This window comes from Schistocerca piceifrons, chromosome 1 (genome assembly GCF_021461385.2).
Source record: "Schistocerca piceifrons isolate TAMUIC-IGC-003096 chromosome 1, iqSchPice1.1, whole genome shotgun sequence".
In the NCBI taxonomy this organism is placed as follows: Eukaryota; Metazoa; Arthropoda; class Insecta; order Orthoptera; family Acrididae; genus Schistocerca; species Schistocerca piceifrons.
Window position 1 is genome coordinate 681,877,606 of NC_060138.1, and position 20,437 is coordinate 681,898,042.

A 20,437-nucleotide genomic window follows, 5' to 3' on the forward strand; every position below is an offset into this window, starting at 1 on the left:
ATCTGTGTCGGCGGTTTGTGCCTCCACCCATTCGTTCTCATTTAGTCCTGTGCATTCCATGGCGCATTCTTTACGACTCAGACCATCCGCGTTTCCGTGCGATTTACCCGGTCGATGAATCACTTCAAAATCGTACTCACTAAGACGCAAAGCCCACTTAGTTAATCTACTCGTTGGGTCTTTAAGCCCTAACAACCACTTAAGTGCTGCATGGTCAGTAATCACCTTGAGACGTCGTCCATACAAATAACACCAGAAATAGGTTATTCCGAAAATTAATGCCAATAACTCCTTTTCGGTTGTTATTTCCTGAGGTAATACAATACCCAAAGCAAAATTGCTGGAGTCACAAGATAATATAAACTGTTTACTAAAATCTGGAAAAGCCAAAACCAGACTAGATGTTAAGAAATTTTTTAACTTTTGAAAAGCCTCTTCGCATTCTGCTGCCCAGTGAAATTCCCTTCTTCAACAACTGCGTGAGGGGTGTAGCAATTTCTGCAAATTTTGGAATATAACTCCTGTAAAAATTGGCGAGACCTAAATAAGACTGCAACTCTTTTACTTTTGTAGGTGTCGGAAAATTCATTACCGCCTCTACAAGTGTTGGATCCGTGCGGACACCCTCTTGTCCTATAATATGACCTAAATAACGGGCTACTTCCAACGAAAAATGAATTTTTCCATATGAAGAGTTAATCGCACTGCTTTCAGACGATCTAAAACTTCGCGCAAACGGCGAACATGTTCTTGCACGTCCTTTGAGAAAACAATTATGTCGTCCAAATATACCATACACTGATTAGGTTTCAGCCCTCGTAACACGCTATCTAGTAACCGTTGGAATGTCGCCGGAGCATTTTTTAATCCGAAAGGCATTCGCCGATACTGAAAACGACCTGTAGGTGTTGAAAAAGCTGTCTTCGGTCGGTCTTCCGGGGCGACCTCCAACTGGTGGAGCCCGCTTCGAAGATCCAAGGTCGTGAAGTACCGACACTGACCAAAATTATCCAGAGTTTCCATGATATTAGGCATTGGGTATGCATCAAATACAGTTTTTTGATTCAGGAAACGATAATCACAACAAAAACGCTATGCCTTGCCCCCATCAGGTGATTTTTTACCCACTATTACGACAGGAGCGGACCAGGGACTACTACTGATTTCTATTATCCCATCCCTAAGCTGTTGATTAATAAATTCTTCCATGACAGGCTGTAAACTCTTTGAAACACGACATGGACGTTTATACACCGGTGCTTCATTCTCAGTGGGGATGTAATGCTGAACTAACGGTGTGGCGGGCAGTGGACCATGAGAATTAAATAACTCTTTATAATCCGTCAAAAGGTTCTCCATGACTTCTCTGTCTTGTCCTTTTAAATGTGCTACTTTACCCCTTAGTGCGGACCAGCTGACAGACTCTCCCAGCATTGTGTAATCTGCTCAGAAATCCTTATCCGGTTCATCTTCCGCTATTATCTCCAGATTCGCTATTACGGTACCCCGTGCTAACTGCACCTCTTCAAGGCCAAAATTATCAATACTGACAGGCGTAACTTTTTTTCCCTGTATCTCCCGAACGTAGGACACGCTCATTCTCAGACAAAGGTTCAACGACACACAACGAATTTACTGGCACGCCAGCTCCAACATCTGCCCAGATTATTTTCCCTGTACCCTTTGGTATAGTATCCCACGAGTTAACCCTAAGGTACATTGTACGCAGTTTAGGTGGCCCACCCGACGTCTGGGCGGTTCCTTGCGACAGTAATGGTTTTTCGGCCGCAGAACCTAGGCGAAATTGTATTCCGTCCAGTTCTACTGTACATCGTTCGAGGTTAACTGTTGTGTGATGTGCAACCAGGAAATCCAATCTGAGTATGACATCATAGCTGCAGCCAACAACTGGAAGAACTTCTACCTTCACCTGGAAGTCCCTCATTTCCACTCGGAAGTTCAACACCGCTGATACGATTGGCTTCACCTGTCCCCCACCCACGCCACTTAACGCCCAGCGTGGTGGTTTTAATTCTACTTTAACGAGCACACTTCTACTCGCCATGGATACCTGAGACCCGGTATCCAATAAAAATTTGCACGGTCTGCCCTTCACCAAGCCAGTCAGGAAAAAGTCTACCACTGATTCTGCAGTAGCATTAATCCTTACCAGGGGTGTTGCACAGTGGACACACCTCCCCCTGCCCAATTTAACTGAGGGGGGGGGGGGGGGGGTGAGGTCCACCTTGCGGTTTCCTATCATGTTTTTCCCAGGACCCATTGCAATTACGCTCCATATGGTCACAACGTCTGCATTTCCTGCACTGCACTTCCTTGCAATCGCGTCTAATGTGTCCCATCTGACCACATGTGAAACATTTTATTTCTGCATTAAACACTGCTTTCCTGTCCCTCGTCTTTGTTACTACTTCAACTTCCTCCAACGCCACAGCGATTTCGATTGCCTCATTGAGAGTCTTAGGGAATTCCATCCTAATCTTGTGGGAGGTTTCGGGTTGTACTCCCTGCAAAAATGCGTCTAGTGCCTTCTGCTCAGCTTCCTGCAGAATGGCTTCATTGACCCTATTGGAATCCGTTAGCTCATAGGTATTAACATTAATTTTTCGAATTCGATCTACAAAAGCTACTATTGATTCCCCATTCCTTTGATACATTCTATTCAATTGTTCCCGATAATATCTAGACGTATTTTTCCTCCGATATCTTTCCAGCAATCCTTTTTTGAATACATCAAATGTCCGAGCATCCCTTAATTCTTCATGGCATGTAACGTACGCTCTGGCATCCTCAGTTACTTTCAACTTAGCCACATGCAAAAGTGTTTCTGCACCCCAATTTCCCAATTTAGCGGCCGTGGTACGGTTCGCAAAAAAATCATAACATCCTCCCCAGCTTTTCCCGAGAAAGGGGTGACCAAAGACGCAGCGTTAGTGTTAAGAATTACTGCATTGACAGGAAACCGTTCCTTGCTCGCTTCTTTAGACCGAGCAAGCTCTATCTCTAATACTGACAATCGGTCAAGTAGATGCTGAATAGCCACCTCGGCTGACACAGACTGCTCCATCACTACCAGCTATCGAATCAAGACTACAGTAAGCCCAGAAAGAAGACCAGGAAGGGAATACGGACTGTGCTACAGGTTCAGACAAACCACCAAACGAAAAATTGGCACTTACTTGTCATTTTGCAGGAGTTGCTGATCCATTGTTGCCCTTCTCAGGTGTCACATATCCTCGTCGCTCACCAGCCACAATTTCCTCCAAATCCAGGGAGAAGACCACTACTGTCACCAATTGTAACAGGAGTATGTGATGCGCAGGTTGCCCGACTGACACCACTTGTAATAGGATGACCGGAGCGGGTGACGTGGTCGGGGTGGTAGGGCGTGGCTAGGTAGAAGAAGGTGACTGTTTTTAGCAATCTTCCTCTTTATTGTTGGTTCTCCCAATACATTTTCCGATAGTTCAGCCCCACCGCTCGTGTCGTGGTGGAGATGAGCTGATGCACGCAGTCCGGGGAACGCGACGCCGCGCTCGGTCAGCAGCTGCGCAGGCGGTAGGGGGTTAGCGGCACAAGGCCCGGCCCAGAACGCAGACACGGGGACTCGTGATGACGCCGGGGGTCGCGCTGTGCAGCAGCAGGCAACGCACCCCCACCAGCCGGTTCTTGGGGACAGCGTCACTGATGACGACGACGTGACAGCGACCGATCGCCCAATCGGTCGAACCGAATGCCGACGCCCACCTCTGATGCCCTTAAATAGTGCAGGCCGCTGCTGAATCCGCTGGTTCCTCGATGAGTTGGCTAACACAACCGCGCCACACGCGGCCCGCGCCTGCTTAATTCTGCTAATGCTGCGTTCTGACGGCTGCCGCGCCCGTACACACATATCGACGCTCGTTGCAAAACTGTGTCACCTGCATAACGCGCCGGCCAGCCTTCGTCCGCCGTTTCCCATGAGGCCTGCGCATCGCGCACTGAAACACACTAAATAACAATTTCGCACCATATTTCCCAAAAGTAACCCCTTGTCCTCTACACGTGTGAGTATGTGTGTGTGTGTGTGTGTCTGTGTGTGTGTGTAAGGTGGTTAGGATGAAATATGGAGGAATTCATGGTGCATTGCAAGTGCTACGGGCAACTCCTTCTCAGACAAGAAAGCTAACTATCCACAGTGAGGGTAGGCATTTGTTACAAAACATACTTCCCGTGCATTACTCCTCTCCACTGCTGCATTTGTTTGATCTGCACACTGAAACCCCATTTAAAATCAACCAAATTAAAATGTGTGCACTATACTTACTGTTCGTTAATTACTTTATTGCTGCATTGTTTACTTCCGAACTGGCAGAAATTGAAAGACTTCAGGCTGTTAATGTTTTGTGTCTGACCACAGCCTCTAATAGTAATAATAATAATACTGTGTACAGCGCTATAGTAGCACTTATGTAGTTAGTACTGTGTCGTGCTGTCAATTAATTCATTTATCCGTTTCGAAGGGAGTAATGAAGCAATTTCTGGACTACTGCAGAGACTGTCTGCAACTTGGAGAAGACATTTTCTTGAGATATTTAGCATTTGTTACATATATGTCTCACGTTTATCATCAGCGATGTACGGCACAAAGCACAACGTATATTTGTAGTGGGTGGACTATGTGGCGAACCTGTAACTTCCACAGCTTTAATGCTACTAATTGAGAAAGTAGTTATTGATGAGTTATATAATCAATATTAGAGTGTTACAAAATTTTAATAATAGTAATGATCTTTCAAAAATAATTTGATTTCGTGACTGAAACAGAATCGAATCGTTTAGATTATTATCCGCATTGATAAAGGTGACAGATCACCTGGAACTTGCCATGGATAGACAAGAAGCGACTATCATTTACTTCTTAGATTTCAGCAAAGCATTTGATACTGTCGACTTCGACATCTTACTTGCCAAACTTAGCAGTCTAAATTTCTCACCAAGTGCAGTACAGTGGTTTCGTTCATACATGACGTCTCGTCAGCAACGCGTCCTGTCCGCAAATATAACATTTCAATGGCGGCAAGTAGTGTCAGGTATTCCCCAAGGCTCATTATTAGGTCCTATACTCTTCTCTCTGTATGTCACTGATGTGTTATCGGTTCTGACCTACTGCAAATATGACATGTATCCTGATGACCTTTAGTTGTATCTAAGTGCAAAACCAATCAATCTTAAGAAAGCTATTGAAAATTTCAATACTGACCTCGATGCACTATCAAAATGGGCACAGAACATAGGACTAATACTCAACTCATCTAAAACCCAAGCGGTACTTGTTGGTCACTCTAAGCTCAGTAGCCCAAAATATCGGGAATCTGTACCATCTATAATCCTAAATATCCACTTCTCTAACTCAGCTAAGAGTTTGGAAGTAATAATAGATGAAAATCTAAATTGGACAGAGTACGTAACTGCAGTGTGCAAAAAAGCATCAGCATCCCTTCATACCCTACAAAAATATAAAAAATTCTTCCCTTTCGATCTGAAAAAGAAATTAATACAAACGCTTATACTCCCAATCATTGGCTACAGCGATATTATCCTACAAGGTCTCTCTCAGGAAAATTCGCGACGTGTGGAACTGGTCATGAATGCCTGCGTCCGATACATCTGTGACGTTCGACTTTTTGATCACATTTCACCAGCATATGCACAGATGCAGAAATTTCCATACACTCTGTCTCATCTACTGTCTTATAAATCTACAGTGTCCCATATCTCTCCTCGTCCTTAACGCTCATGTGTGAACAACATGACAGAAACATACGTTCCCATCATAATAATATCTTCTCTATTCCACTACATCGCTCAGTCACATTCTCGAAGTCCTTTACAGTCGACTCTGGAATAACCTCCCTCGTTATATTAGAGAACTTAAAAACATGTCCGGCTTCAAAAAACAGTTACTGACGCCTCTGCTTAAGCAACAGTAATGCGTTCCTCTGTACATGAATGCACTTCACCCAATTACTTCCTTCTTTCCTACTAGATCTTCCTCTGTTCCCAGTTTTTTCTTAACTGATGCGGCCTCCTTAAATCTCCCTTCCCCAAAACTCGCTATACCAGTGAACAGCTACATTATACACCAATATATTAATGAACATCTGCACAAATCTTCATTACCATTGCCAATTTTTCTCATGTTTACCATTACTATTTCATTTTTCTTTTACTGTTATTATTATTGCTTTTATCATATTTTTAATGTAGAGCGGCTATTGTAAAAATACTGCCAGTATTTACTTTATTAGGTCTTCGTCATTACTCTTTATTCGTATTGTCACTAGATTAATCTATTTTTCTTATTCAAACTACTGTCATGGTGTAACTGTGATGTGTAAAATGCTGCATGTGTGGAACATTGGTCCGATGTAAGAGAGGGCCTGATCAGTTTCAATAAATAAATGTACCCCTCAGAAAATTTCATTTTATCCCTCAGGGGGTGATGACACCCAGGTTGGGAACCATTGTTCTAGCTGATGGGCATGTAGTTGTCGTTCGTTGGTCGACACAGTGAGCCTTGGTGAGGACCGACCTTGGTAGCAGTAGTGTACTGTTGGCGAGTACAGTGTTATTTTGTGTGCGATCGGGCGGATCAGAGGGGACTGCCAAGTACTGTCTCTGCTACTCGCGGATTGTGGATACTTCCCGTTACATGACTAATGGACATTTGTGGAGAGAAGAAGCAACAGTGCATGAAATGGTGAACGTTATGTTTGCATGCAAACAGTTGCGACTTGCGTTGGGATAACTGACTCAATTACTTTTTTTATGACAGGGTGCGTGATTTTGCCTCCAAGTTTTGTATATTCAACGAGCACAAGTCACTCACATGCTTAGGAATTTAGTCTATTTTTGAGAACGGCAGGACATCTACTTCGTGTTTTATTGCATGGTTCATTTAATCTAACGTTTTAAATGGTTCATTTCCGGGCTCTCTTATCCCAGCAGCGTTATGTTTCCTGTAACCACCACCCAGCGCGGTGAGAATTGAATTATTTCTTCTCGTTTCTGTTCTGGAGTAAGTCTTGCCGAAAGATTTTAAGCTGTAAATTCTGATTGGTTTAGATCGGCTGAGTATTGTGAAACTGAGAATAAGAGTTAATAGCTTTTACAATTGTTTAACCTTAATATGTTAAGGTCTGTTTTAAAGAAAGCTTTCTTAGGATTTTCCTGTTTAAAGAATTTTAATTCCCTTTTAAAGACCACGGCACTTTTGCCAGCAGTTCTTTTAGTAAAGATTATATGGTTCACTTACGGACTGCTAAGTTTTATTGATTGTAGTTTTTTTTATTACGGCAACATTGGCCGAGTAAATTTTGATCCTGCTAAAGCAGTTTTCTGGTCTTTGAACTGTGGCGTTACTGACCGTTTCACTTGTTAATGCTATGTTCTGTTATGCTTTCGTGTGTGTATTTTAGATTTCTCCTGAGCCTTATATTCGTCAATGTGTTTGTGAAGGCAGCTGTCAGGATTGCAGTAGGCGCCGTTTGTTTGTGAAGGCTACGCTGTCCGTTGCATCTGAAACGTCAGTGTGATTTGAATTTGTTGGAAATTGTGCAAGCTATGATATATTTGTTTGCTGTAACTTAAAGGTTTATTTGTAATTTATTGTTAAATAAATGTGTGCAATTTATTTGTGTTTCCTCTGGGTTTGTGTTTACGATCTTTCCAATTCCGAATTGAGCGTAATTGGCAATTTAGTTAAAATGCACGAAAGCAACAGCTCAGATCTCATTGAGATATTTCTTTGATCCGTCTGCATGTCTCTGCTTTTCTTTCCTTCTGTTTACCCTTCAGTGATAACCTGCTGCAAACGGTTTTTCTTTAAAATGTGTCCAGTCTAGTTTGCGTATTTCTTTGCTAATATAGTTCAGGAGGGTTTACTTTTTCCTTTGCTCTTGCAAATATTTCATCACTCTCTATTCTGTCTAACCACTCAATTTTCTCCATTCAGCTCCACAGTCATATTCCATAGGTTACCTGATACCTCTCTTCTTTCTCTTTATTGTCGTAGTTCCTGAGCCCACGTGTAACTAAACTCCAAATAAATAAATTTTCACGTCTCTTTCTTAGTTCGTTTGCTATTGCTCTTACTCTCAGCAACCATTTTGTTTGTCTGAAGGCTTTCTCTCCGTGTATTATCCTTTCTCTCATTTTCTTGATACTGTTTCAGTCTGCAGTAAGCACACGTCCTAATTGAGGAAGTTCACTTGCTCTAATTTCTTTCTATCGAACGTTAAATTTATTGGATAGTATTTATTTTTCTTGGAAATGCACGCATTTCAAAATCGTTCCTTCTAGCTTTTCTGTATATAATATTCAAGATTTCGTCCACAAATTTGTCACCACTAAACAGATGTGGAACGTGGGGCAACCCTTGCCTTTCACATCTCTTAGTAGCTGTTTTATCCGTTCCTTCTTCTTGAACTCACCACCGCTGTGAAAGGAAGCAAGTTCACGTAATCTGCCTAGAATCGCACAAGCAACTCATCAGGTCCAAGTTCCTTTTCTGTTGTGAGTGATTTTAGATGGTTTTCTATTTCACCACTGCTTATTTTAGTCACTACTGTTTTGGCATTCATGTGAAAATATTACAGCCTTCTGCAGGTAAACAATTTCGGAATATCAATTTTAGTATTCCGCCTTCTCTTCATAATTTTAAGTTGCGGTACCAGAATGGTCATCGTGCCGCAGTACGAATGACCTTATTCCGTTTGTTGAAAGTTACGTAAGACGGAAACATGCTAGGATTTTTCATTAGAGTAGTAGCCAGAATATTACCTTGTAATTCATTGAATGTTTCTTGCGCTACACTCCTTACATTCATTTTGTCTTTGTCCAGCTTTTGCTTGTCAACTAGGCTTTGAGTTACTTAAATCTAGGTTCAGCACTCTTTGCTTTTGTAACAGTTATCTAACACGGTTGTAGAAAAACGATGGATTTGTCATCCCTCATAGTTCAGAGCTGCACATAAATGTCCAGAGTGTATACAACACCCTCGAAGTTTATCCATTGATACTCCACATCTTCATCATCAAAGATCAATGATGTGAGCCAGTCAGGCAATTTGCTACATGATTCCAGTTCAATCTGCTGAGGATAAAAGTTTATCAAACAATGGAAAATCCAGGATGAAATGTAACAATACCAGAGAAGGAAAGTTGCTACTCACCATATAGGGGAGATGCTGAGTCGCGATAAGCACAATAAAAAGATTCTCACGCTTGTAGCTTTCGGCCATTAAGCCTTTGTCAGCAGTATACACACACACACACACACACACACACACACACTCTCACACAAACGCAACTTGCACCCACATATGCAGCACCAGTGCATGATGGGAGTGGCGACTGGGTGGGGGGTAAGGAGGAGGCTGGGGTGGGGAGTGGAAGGGATAGTATGGTGGGAGTGGCGGACAGTGAAGTGTTGCAGTTTAGAGGACTGGAGAGAAGGTGCGGAGGGGCCTCCAGGTAAGTAGCGGAAAGGAGAGAAATAAAAATAAAAATAAATGAAAAGACTGGGTGTGGCTGTGAAAAGACGGCTGTGTAGTGCTGGAATGGGAACAGGGAGGGGGCTGGCTGGGTGAGGAAAGTGACTAACGAAGGTTGAGGCCAGGAGGGTTACAGGAACGTAGGATGTATTGCAGGGAAGTTCCCATCTGCACAATTCAGAAAAGCTGGTGTTGGTGGGAAGGATCCATATGGCACAGGCTGTGAAGCAGTCATTGAGATGATGGGTATCATTTTTGGCAGCGTGTTCAGCAACAGGGTGGTCCACTTGTTTTTTGGCCACAGTTTGTTGATGGCCATTCATGTGGACAGACAGCTTGTTGGTTGTCGTGCCTACATAGAATGCAGCACAGTGGTTGCAGCTTAGCTTGTAAATCACATGACTGGTTTCACAAGTAGCCCTGCCTTTGATAGGATAGGGGAAGTTGGTGACCGGACTGGAGTAGGTGGTGTTAGGAGGATGTATGGGACAGGTCTTGCATCTAGGTCTATTACAGGGGTATGAGACATGAGGTAAGCGATTGGGAGCAGAAGTTGTGTAAGGATGGACGAGTATATTGTGTAGGTTCGGTGGATGGCGGAATACCACAGTAGGAGGGGTGGGAAGGATAGTGGGTAGGACATTTCTCATTTCAGGGCATGACGAGAGGTAATCGAAACCCTGATGGAGAATGTAATTCAGTTGCTCCAGTCCCGGATGGTACTGAGTTACGAGGGGTATGCTCCTCTGTAGCCGGACTGTGGGACTTTGTGAGGTGGTAGGAGACTGGAAAGATAAGGCACGGGAGATTTGTTTTTGTACAAGTTTTTTGTACAATTTTTATCGTCTTTTTTAACATCCATTTCACCATTTGTAGAAATTGGTGCTGTAATGGCCTCACGGTCAATGATTTTTACCTAGAAGTCGAAAAATTATGATGTGTTAGTTATCAGGAGATCTAACCAGTAAAATATTGCCTTCGGGAGTCTGTTCTCTAACTGCTCAAGATAGATGTCATAAAAGACGTTCAGATTAATTTCTGTTATCGCTGGTATGTATGTCTGCATCGGTGGGTTGTCACACAAAGTGACTAGCGATACCCTCAGAGATTTTTAATACAGTGGTTTCTCGCCGTCTCCATTTCGCACTGTTGGCCGAATGCGGTTCCGTACCCTGCAGAGTAATTCCTTACCACTAGGACAGGGGTGTACAGACTCGCCAGTACCAGGGGCCGGAAACTACTCAGTGTGACAACGTAAAGACTGTAAACAAAATTCATTTACGTCATTTGTTTCACGAAATGTCACTTTATTTAATAAATATAGTTGCAACAATACAACAGTATATTACCAAAGAGCTAAGTTCAGCAAGGGCCCGCCCTCTCCTTTCCTGGAGGAAAAGAAAGATGGCTAAAAAAATTATAAGAAAGAACGATTGGGGGGGGGGGGGGGGTGGGACGTCATCAGATCAGTGACTAGCAGCATGCGGCTCGCCAATGCGGTCTGTGCCTCCCTACTCCAGAGCAACAGTGCCATCTCATTGTGAAGAGTTTCATTCGGTCCCTGAGTACATTGCTCGCATTACACGTTGTCCACTCCCGACCACATCAATGTATTCAACAAATTTCCATATAAATAAACATACTCCCTTTGTCAGAAAAGTTCCAGGACAGTTTTTTTAATAGGAAATTGCACTTATCAACTAAAAAAATGGTTCAAATGGCTCTGAGCACTATGGGACTTAACATCTATGGTCATCAGTCCCCTAGAACTTAGAACTACTGAAACCTAACTAACCTAAGGACATCACACAACACCCAGCCATCACGAGGCAGAGAAAATCCCTGACCCCGCCGGGAATCGAACCCGGGAACCCGGGTGTGGGAAGCGAGAACGCTACCGCACGACCACGAGATGCGGGCTACTTATCAACTACTTTCCAAGTAGTCCCTTTTGTTATGTGTACCCAGTTGCCAACGTTTCTGGAGGTCTTGGAAGCAAGCAGGGAAATTTTCAGCTGCGATGCTTAGACGCTCATTTATCTCAGCCCGTTGGATGTCTGCGATATCTTGATGAAGCTTTACTTTCAGTCGCCTTTTCACTCGTGGAAACAAGGAAAAAATCGCAAGGCGAGATGTCGGGCAAATATTGTGGATGTGGGATGGTAATAACAGAATGTATGGCCAGATATTCGGTAACAGATAAAGCAGCATGGGATCTTGTGTTGTCATCCAGTATGAACGAGTCCTGAGAATGCCATAATTAGGGAGGCGATGATTAACTGCTCGTCACAAACTTTTCAAGACTTCGATGTAAAGAGTTTGGTTCACTGTTTGACCTGAAGGAACATTCTCATGCTGACCTAAACCTTTACTATCAAAGTGTGATCAACATTGTCCTTGTTCTCGAAGGGTGTCGTTTGACTTTTCTCGAGGCTGATTATCGAAGACTCTGTCATTCAGCACTTTGGCGCTTCGTGTGAAGGTCACACTGGCTGCACGAACTTTCATCCCCACCAATAATCTTTGACAGAGATGTGGGATTACGTCTGGCTCTGTCCAGTGGTTCAGTAAAAATTCTTTGTCTTTCCTGTTTCCGTTCGTCTATCAATATGTGTGGGACGAGTTTTGCATTAAGTTTCCGTTTCCCAAAAATCTTATCTTAAAATCTTATGACACCCGTCACAATTTAAATTAAGTCCTTTTGATATCGCACACATAGTTACATGGCGGTCTTCTTGCAATACATGCTCCATGTTTGCATCGGAATGAGCTGTAGACCGGCGATCAGCTTTGAGATCGTCTTGCACTGAATCTCTGCCTTCAGGAGACCTTTTGTGTCACTCGGAAACGACTTTTTGAAAGTGCCTCGCCTGCATATGCTTGCTTAATCACTGTCCACGTCTCACTAGGGGTTTTCCCGAACTTAACGCAGAAATTAATATTCACTCTTTGCTCACAATCAGCATCCATCGTGTCACCGTAACTAACACGCCAAGAATCCGAACAGTGTGTTGCTACGCGCAGCCCTGCCACAAAATGAGTTTGCGTAACATGAAAACATTTGTTCCTTTTTAGCACAGCAAACTATGAAATTTAAAAAAGAAACACCCTGGAACTTTCCTGACAAAGGGAGTATAATTTGTTTTCCCGCCATGACAGTGCATAAGACCAGGAAAACTGAAATCAGTTATTCATACAAATAATTTAGCAAATATTAATGGCTAAACAACTCAGAATATTTTATAATACTAGCATGAATTGAAACAATGATTCGTTAAACTTTATTTTACTAATTCGAAATTTATTCGTTGAGTGCAAATTCTTTGACGTCATCTGCATTAGGTATCGGCGTACCGCCTGTTAGTGACATACGAAAACTCGAGCCGGATCGGGACCTGAACACAAATCTCCCGCTCACTGCGAGTAGTCGCTTTAACCACTTGAGCCATCCATGCACGCTCCCCGATCCTAAGTAGACCTACATATGTCGAATATATAGTGAATTATGGCATAAGGACGTATACAATGGGGTTTGGGTCAGCCCGGGAGCGTGCAGGGATAGCCGCTATAAGCGGGAAATTTGTGTTACAGTCCCGGACCGGCACAAGTGTTCGTATGTCGCTACTAGCTAGTACATCTATACCTAACACAGCTGATGTCAAAGAGTTCACAGTGAGCGAGTAAATTTCTAATTATTCCGTACAACTGTGGATCGCCAACAAAGTCTGTTCCTTCAGACATGCAAGTTATTAAGTCGTAAGGCGTAAAGTGCTAAGTGAAAGGAGAATATGGCTGAGTAACCTGAAGACTCTTCTAAACACTTGAATCAATACGTCAAAGTGACTATCTTTGCTTCATGTGTAGTAACATTGACATCATGTTTCCTTGCTGGTGGTCTGTTGCTTATCTTGACATACAGCAGTGGTGTCTATCAACAGCAATCTCTCGCGAGAGGCCGGAGATAATTTTCAAACAAAATGGAACTTATCACACAAAACCAGTTTCAGTAGTTTTGTGGTTAGACTTTACTTATAGTGCTATTGCATTCGAAATGTAGCTTTAGACAGCGGTTGCTGGTATCAATTACCATATTATCTTGTGTCTTTTCAGAATCCACAAGACAGTGCAGTGATAAAATGTGCCCTGTACCTCCCAATCCCGGCTCTACAGATATTCATCTACTGCTGGTGTGGACATGATACAATGGAAGCAGTAAGTACTTGTTATACGTATACATTTGCAAAGTAATACAGTGGCTCCAGTGTTCGAATTTTCATAACAGATCCCTCAAAACCATTTTTAAACAACTTTAAGAGTCCATGATGCTTTCCACTGAAACTAGTAAATCAGTTCACATGAAAATGCCATCTAATTACCGAGAATCGAAAAGAAAATGAAAATAGCGAAACTTTCGATCTTGTGGTTATGACAGGTTTTATTTTAAAAATAAACGTTAGAAACGTACTCAGTACCGACGAAATACGTGATAGGTGACAATAGCGTTCTGGTTGAAAGAAAAATAGGCTAAGAAAAAAGCTAAAGATAAAGTAGTTTGTGAGTCTTGATTACAGTTTGTAACGGAATGCGATGGAAAGACAGAGCGACAATGGTTACCAGCTGTAATATCAACTGGAAAAAACCTCGCCTTACGCAAAACACAGTTTGTTGCTTTTTGCTTTACCCATATGTGCTTCAGCACTTTCTGTGTTATCTTGGGTATATCGTTGTATGTCATTCTACCTGAAAATTATCATGATACAATAACATCTTGTGAAATTCATATCAATGTCGGGTTAAACCTCTATACCGAAAAGGCTGACAATAAGTCACTAAGTTTGCGTTAGCTTCATATTTACCTAAAGACACACGTAATACAGTTGAACCACGATATGTATATACGCTTGAAAATAAGGCTTAAAATACTATTGTAGTTTTGAAGATAAGATATACAGCTGTTTTTATCTTACTTAACGATATCAGATATTTTCTACTGGCAGTTTAATGTGTACCACTCATTATACAGTTGTCATCTACAAAGAACAAGATTTTTCTGCTTTTCTTCCATTTCAGACTGAAAATCGCTTTATCATACTGCATTTTTAGAGTACTACTTACGGTAGTCCATAATTTCGAAAGTGTTGCCGGTGCAGGATACTGTGCTCGAACTGACCTCTCGATTATGTCCCATAAATGTTCGACAGGATTCATGTAGAGCGATCTGGTGGCTAAATCTTTCTCCCGTATTGTCCAGAATATTCTTCAAACCAACTGCAAACAATTTGGCCCATTCATATGGAGCATTGTCATCCAGAATAATTCCATCGTTATTATCTGCAAACAGTTTCCAGGTAACCGAACATAGCCATTTCCTCCAGTCAATAATCGGTTCAGTTCGACCAGGGAGACAGTCCATTCCATATAAACACAGCCATCACCACCAGCTTGCACAGTGCCTTGTTGACAACTAGGGTCCATAGCTTCGTGGAATGTGCGCCACACTCGAATCCTGCCATCAGCTCTTATCAGCTGAGATCGTGATTCATCTGACCAGGCCACGATTTTCCATATGGTCACGAACCCAGGAGAGGCGCTACAGGTGATGTCGGGCTGTTAGCAGTGGCACTCGCATCTGCCATCTTCTGCCATAGCCCGTTAACGCCATGTTTCGCGGCACTGTACGCCCCACATCGATTTCTGCCATTATTTTACAGAGTGTTACTTGTCTGCCAGCACTAACAGTTAACACTAACAACTTTACGGTCTTTAAGTAAAGGCCGTCGAACACTGCGTTGTCCGTGGTGGGAGGTGATGCCTGAAATGTGGTATTTTTGGCACACTCTTGACATTGTGGATCTCGAAATATTGGATTCCCTAAAGATTTTCAAAACGTCATATCGCACGCTACTAGCTCCAACTACTATTCCGCGCTCAAAGCCTGCTAATACCCGTCGTGTGGCCATAATCAAATCGGATTTTCACATGGATCACCTGAGTACAATTGACAGCTCCGCCAAAGCACTGCCCTTTTATACCTTTTGTATACGATACTACCGCCATCGTTATATGTGCATATAGCTATCCCATCACTTCTGTCATCTCAGTGTAAGCAGAGCACAGACGAATGGGGAATTATTCTAGTGACTATATCGGCCGCAAACAGGAACACGATGTTGCGGTACCTGTGTTGTTCAGAAGTGTGATGCAAAGTTCCTTCAGACAAGCATACATGTACTTAGAAACTTTGCGCTGTACTTCTATACAACGCAAGCACTGCAATATGGTATTCATCCGTCGACACCGGACACGTGACTTTCAATTAAAATGTCTCCCCTGTACGAGTACAGGTTGCAGACAAATTTTGACGACATACGGAAGTTTGGGTCTGACCGTGAGTTCTGCTCGGGTAGTCTAATGGTAAGGCGACTGCTAGTGAAAAGCGGGAAATTCGGTTCGAGTTCCGGCCGGAAATAATTTTCATAGTCGTCATGGTTGTCCATATTCGCAAATGCGAATACATTTAATGCAAATGAGGAAATCCACTGGCATATGTGCCTGCGAAGGAGCTTCTTGAAAACCGAAACCATTCGGCTCTTCACAAGCTACTGTCAGTCATAATCTACGGCAAGTGCTTGAAAGACAATGAAACCACGAGTAGGTGTAGGATGTACATACATCACCAAGGAACCGGGAGTTTGGAGGCTTGATCGTTTTGAAAATCAATATCGGTGACACATCTGACGACAGAGCACAATGCTCGTGCAGACACGTGTGTTTTGGAGCACATCGTTCCGCGCGTATTGCTGAACATGAAGCTCCACAGTAGACGACCCCAACATGTTCCCATGTTAACGAAAACGATAAAATCATCAGTTACGAATGCAGTGCAGACAGGATCACTCACCCCTGCCTTCCACAGCGGCTGTGAAAGTAATCGAAGGCACCATGACAGTTGTGATCGACACGGACGTATTTCCCACACCTGGATCTCTTAGTGCCTTATTTCTTCCCCGAGGGCGATGGCATCTTCCAGTAGGATAACTGTTGAAAGTCGCGACCTCCTTCTTCTTATCTCGTGTTTTCTACTGAAAATCTCGTGCTTGTACTCTTATTAACTTTACTATTACAGAGATCGCCTAAACTTTATTTTTTTTAATTGGTCCTGTGTGCAGCAAATAACTTATTTGGTCTTTCTGCTGCCACTGCTTGATCTGTTGCATTCCATTACTTAACAAAAACATAAAAAAACCTATTATTCATGCTGAGTGCAATGCATGTTCTGTATGGCGGCTCCTGCTGTTGCTGCGGCTGCTGCCGCTTACTACAACTACATATAATTTAAGAGAAAGGGTTTGGTCAAATTTAACTCGATAAATGATAACCCAAATACGTAATTCCTTTTTTTCCAAAACAATAATCTGAAAGCAATTCTTTCTCATTCAATTAACAAAACGCTAGAAGTTCTTTGAACAATCGCTTCTTATGTAAATCTGCTTCCAGTGGCATTAAAGCAATATTGCAAATTAATCAAACTCTTGAGACAGACTGAGATACTTCTCAATTAAATACATAGTGAAACAATTCCCTGACAATTACAAAAGAAATCAATGACAAAAATCAATACTTAATCTAACAATGGTTTCCCTTAAGAATTCAACTCCTATCATTATCAAAATTACCGTCTGCTGCTACACACATACACAAACCCTTTTCTTTAAATTAATAAGCGTGCTGTAAATTATAAAAAATATCGACTGATTACCAAATCCTGTGTCGCTGCTGGCGGACACAGCAGTACAGCAGCTCGGCGATGATCCCTCGCCCAACACGCGTGCGCACCACAGCAGGTGGGCTCGCTCCTACACTGGCTTCCAAAACTGCCACTAGTTAATCCGTGTGCTGCAAAGCGCGACAACAATATCTTAGATTCCAGACCTTGTGTATGCGCGCTGTAGCCAACATTTAAATCCTAAGAGAGTATTGCCAACTTTCACTGTGCGTGTTATAAGGTCAAAATCGTGTTACAGTGATTTGAGGAGCATGATAGTGAACCCATGTTGATGTCTAGGGCACCAAATACGCCTGATATGAAACCGATCGAACAATCTGGCGCAAGTTCCACATCCACAAAGCACCGGTCCGCAATTTACGGAATTGGGTAACCTGCACGTAGACATATGGTGCCAATACAGTACAGATCACAGTGACTAACGAAAACTGGCACAGATGAAAGAGTATGACGAAAAAGGTAGGAAGAGGAGAGGGGGAAGGCCGCCAGATTGTTTGTTGGTTTATTTAGGGGGAGGAGACCAAACAGCGAGGCATCAGCCCCATTGGATTAAGAAAGTATGGGGAAGTACGTCGGCCGCGCCCTTGCAAAGGAACCATCCCCTCATTTGCCTTAAGCCACCAGATGATAAATCGTTTGTATGCAAAAATCTTCTGAAAGCAGCCCTGGCACATACCTTCCGGAAGCCTACCAAGGACTTGTCGACACCCTGCCACGCAGAAGCTCTGCTGTACTGCATTCCAGAGGTTGACCAACACAGTATCAAACAGCTGGTGATAATATTACGATATATTGGTAATTGTTACTTATGGATCGTCTGACAGCAACTGAATAAAACACGATTTTAGTGCCATATGCGTTTCGCCTTTATTTTCTGCAAGGCAGCATTAGTGGCCTGGACCATGTACAGCCACGCGGGATTAGCCGAGCGGTCTAGGGCGCTGCAGTCATGGACTCTGCGGCTGATCCCGGTGGAGGTTCAAGTCCTCCCTCAGGCATGGGTGTGTATGTTTGTCCTTAGGATAATTGAGGTTAAGTAGTGTGTAAGCTTGGGGATAAGATTTCACACACATTAGAACATTTTTTTTGAAATGTACATATTTTTTCTATTTAGGTTATATTTTGGTCAATGTACCTATAGGTTATAAACAGTTCTGGTGGTTGGTATTTCCTATTAAGTAGTAATGTTTTGAACTGTAGTTACAGGTTCCCTCATATTACGCTCCTGTTGCATTTTTGGTGTTGCTCTTCATCTTATAAATTCCAATTTGCTGTTTTTTCCCAGATTTCACAGCACTATGATGAACTAAACACTTGTTTCGATGCAATGTTTCAGTTTCTGTTGCCGACTGTGAGATGTTTTTACCAAAAATCGAATGTTATTGCCAAACTTTCGAGTGTAATTATCGAAGTATCTGTGGTATGTTCGGGTATGCATTTGACTGTGTGTGCGTGTGTGTGTGTGTGTGTGTGTGTGTGTGTGTGTGTGTGTGTGTGTGTTTGTGTGTGTTTGCCTTAATTCCTACGCATATCCTAAGATATATGTTATAGATATACCAAATACCTAAATTATTTTTGAGATATTTCATCGTCAGGCCACAAACAGAATCCTTTCCTGGTGGCAAACGAATACTGATGGACACATGGACGACATTATTCATTGAAGAATGTGTGTTATACGAAGTGTGTTCAAAAACTAAGGTGACTTTAAATTTTTAATGAAAAAATATTTATTTATCCATCAATATTCATGTTGTCCCCTTCAAAGTAATCCCCCTGAGATACAATACACTTGTGCCAACGCGCCTTCAAATCCTCGAAACACATTGTCATAAGCACTTTTTGATACAGCCTTGAGTACTTCCTGGGATGCAGTTTTTATTTCTTCAATCGTTGAAAATCTTCGTCCTTTCATAGGTCTCTTCAGTTTTGGGAACAGGAGAAAGTCGCAGGGGCCAAATCGTATGAATATGGTGCCTGAGGCGTGATTGTCGTTTTTTTTTTTTTTTTTTTTTTTTTTTTGCAGAAAAGTCTCTCAGAAGCAACGATGAATGAGCAGGTGCATTGTCGTGATGCAAAAGCCACGAATTGTTTTTCCACAATTCCGGACATTTTTTGCGTATTGCTTCTAGCAAACGTCGCATAACGTTAAGGTAATACTCCTTATTGACCGTACGACATTGAAGCAAAAATTCGTGATGCACTACGATACGGAAATTGAAAAAAAGTGAACAAAACTGTGGCATTTTGTCGAACTTGGCGTGCTTTTTTCGGTCTTGGCTCTCCGGGATGCTTCCACTGGGACGACTGGGCTTTGGTTTCGATGTCATAACCGTAAGCCCATGTTTCGTCACGAGTTATGACCCTTTTGAGGAAATCAGGATGATCACTGACGTCATTCAAGAGCTCCTGAGCGATGCTCATGCGACGGTTCTTCTGATCAAAACTGAGAAGTTTTGGAACAAATTTCGCTGACGCACGTCTCATGGCCAAAACATCTAAAAAAATTGCATGACACGTGCCGACCGATGTGCCAACATCCTCATTAACTTCTGTTACGGTAATTCGACGATTTTCCAAAACAATTTCCTTCACAGCCTCGACGTCATCATCTGTTGTTGATGAGCTGGGGCTTCCAGAGCGAGGTTTGTCATTGGCATTTTCTCGGCCATCTTGGAAGAGCTTGTACCACTAGCAATCATTTTTTTCACTTAGAACAGACTCACCCTATGCCGCTGTCAACATTTCAAGTGTTTTAGAGCACTTGATTCCACTTTTCACACAGAATTTGATCCAAATTCTTTGTTCCATTCTTTACAATCATCGAAAATCACCGAGCACACAAACACGTCTAACCTTTCTAACTGTAAAAAAAAGGAAGTATGCTGTACACTCGAAACTCTGAACATATGTCAGTGACATGTGTAGCAACATACCAGAAAAAAAGATCAATAAACGGGTACGTTGCCCGCGCAATTTGAAAAGTTACCTAACTTTTTGAACAGCCGTCATAAATCCTTAATATTTATCGCACGTACGGGCGATAAGGGGGAAAAATCGACCATGCATCACAACAGTAAGTTGACGTTAAATATTTC

General features: G+C 42.5%; 1 protein-coding gene across 1 annotated transcript in view; it reads left to right on the forward strand.

Annotated features, from left to right (window-relative positions):
- The window catches only part of LOC124709017 (odorant receptor Or2-like), a 57,369-nt gene that overhangs the window by 8,239 nt on the left and 28,693 nt on the right, over positions 1–20,437 (forward strand). Inside the window, exon 2 of the mRNA XM_047240668.1 lies at positions 13,664–13,765. Within this exon, the coding sequence (XP_047096624.1) occupies positions 13,664–13,765 (102 nt within the window). The remainder of the gene's footprint in view (positions 1–13,663; positions 13,766–20,437) is intronic.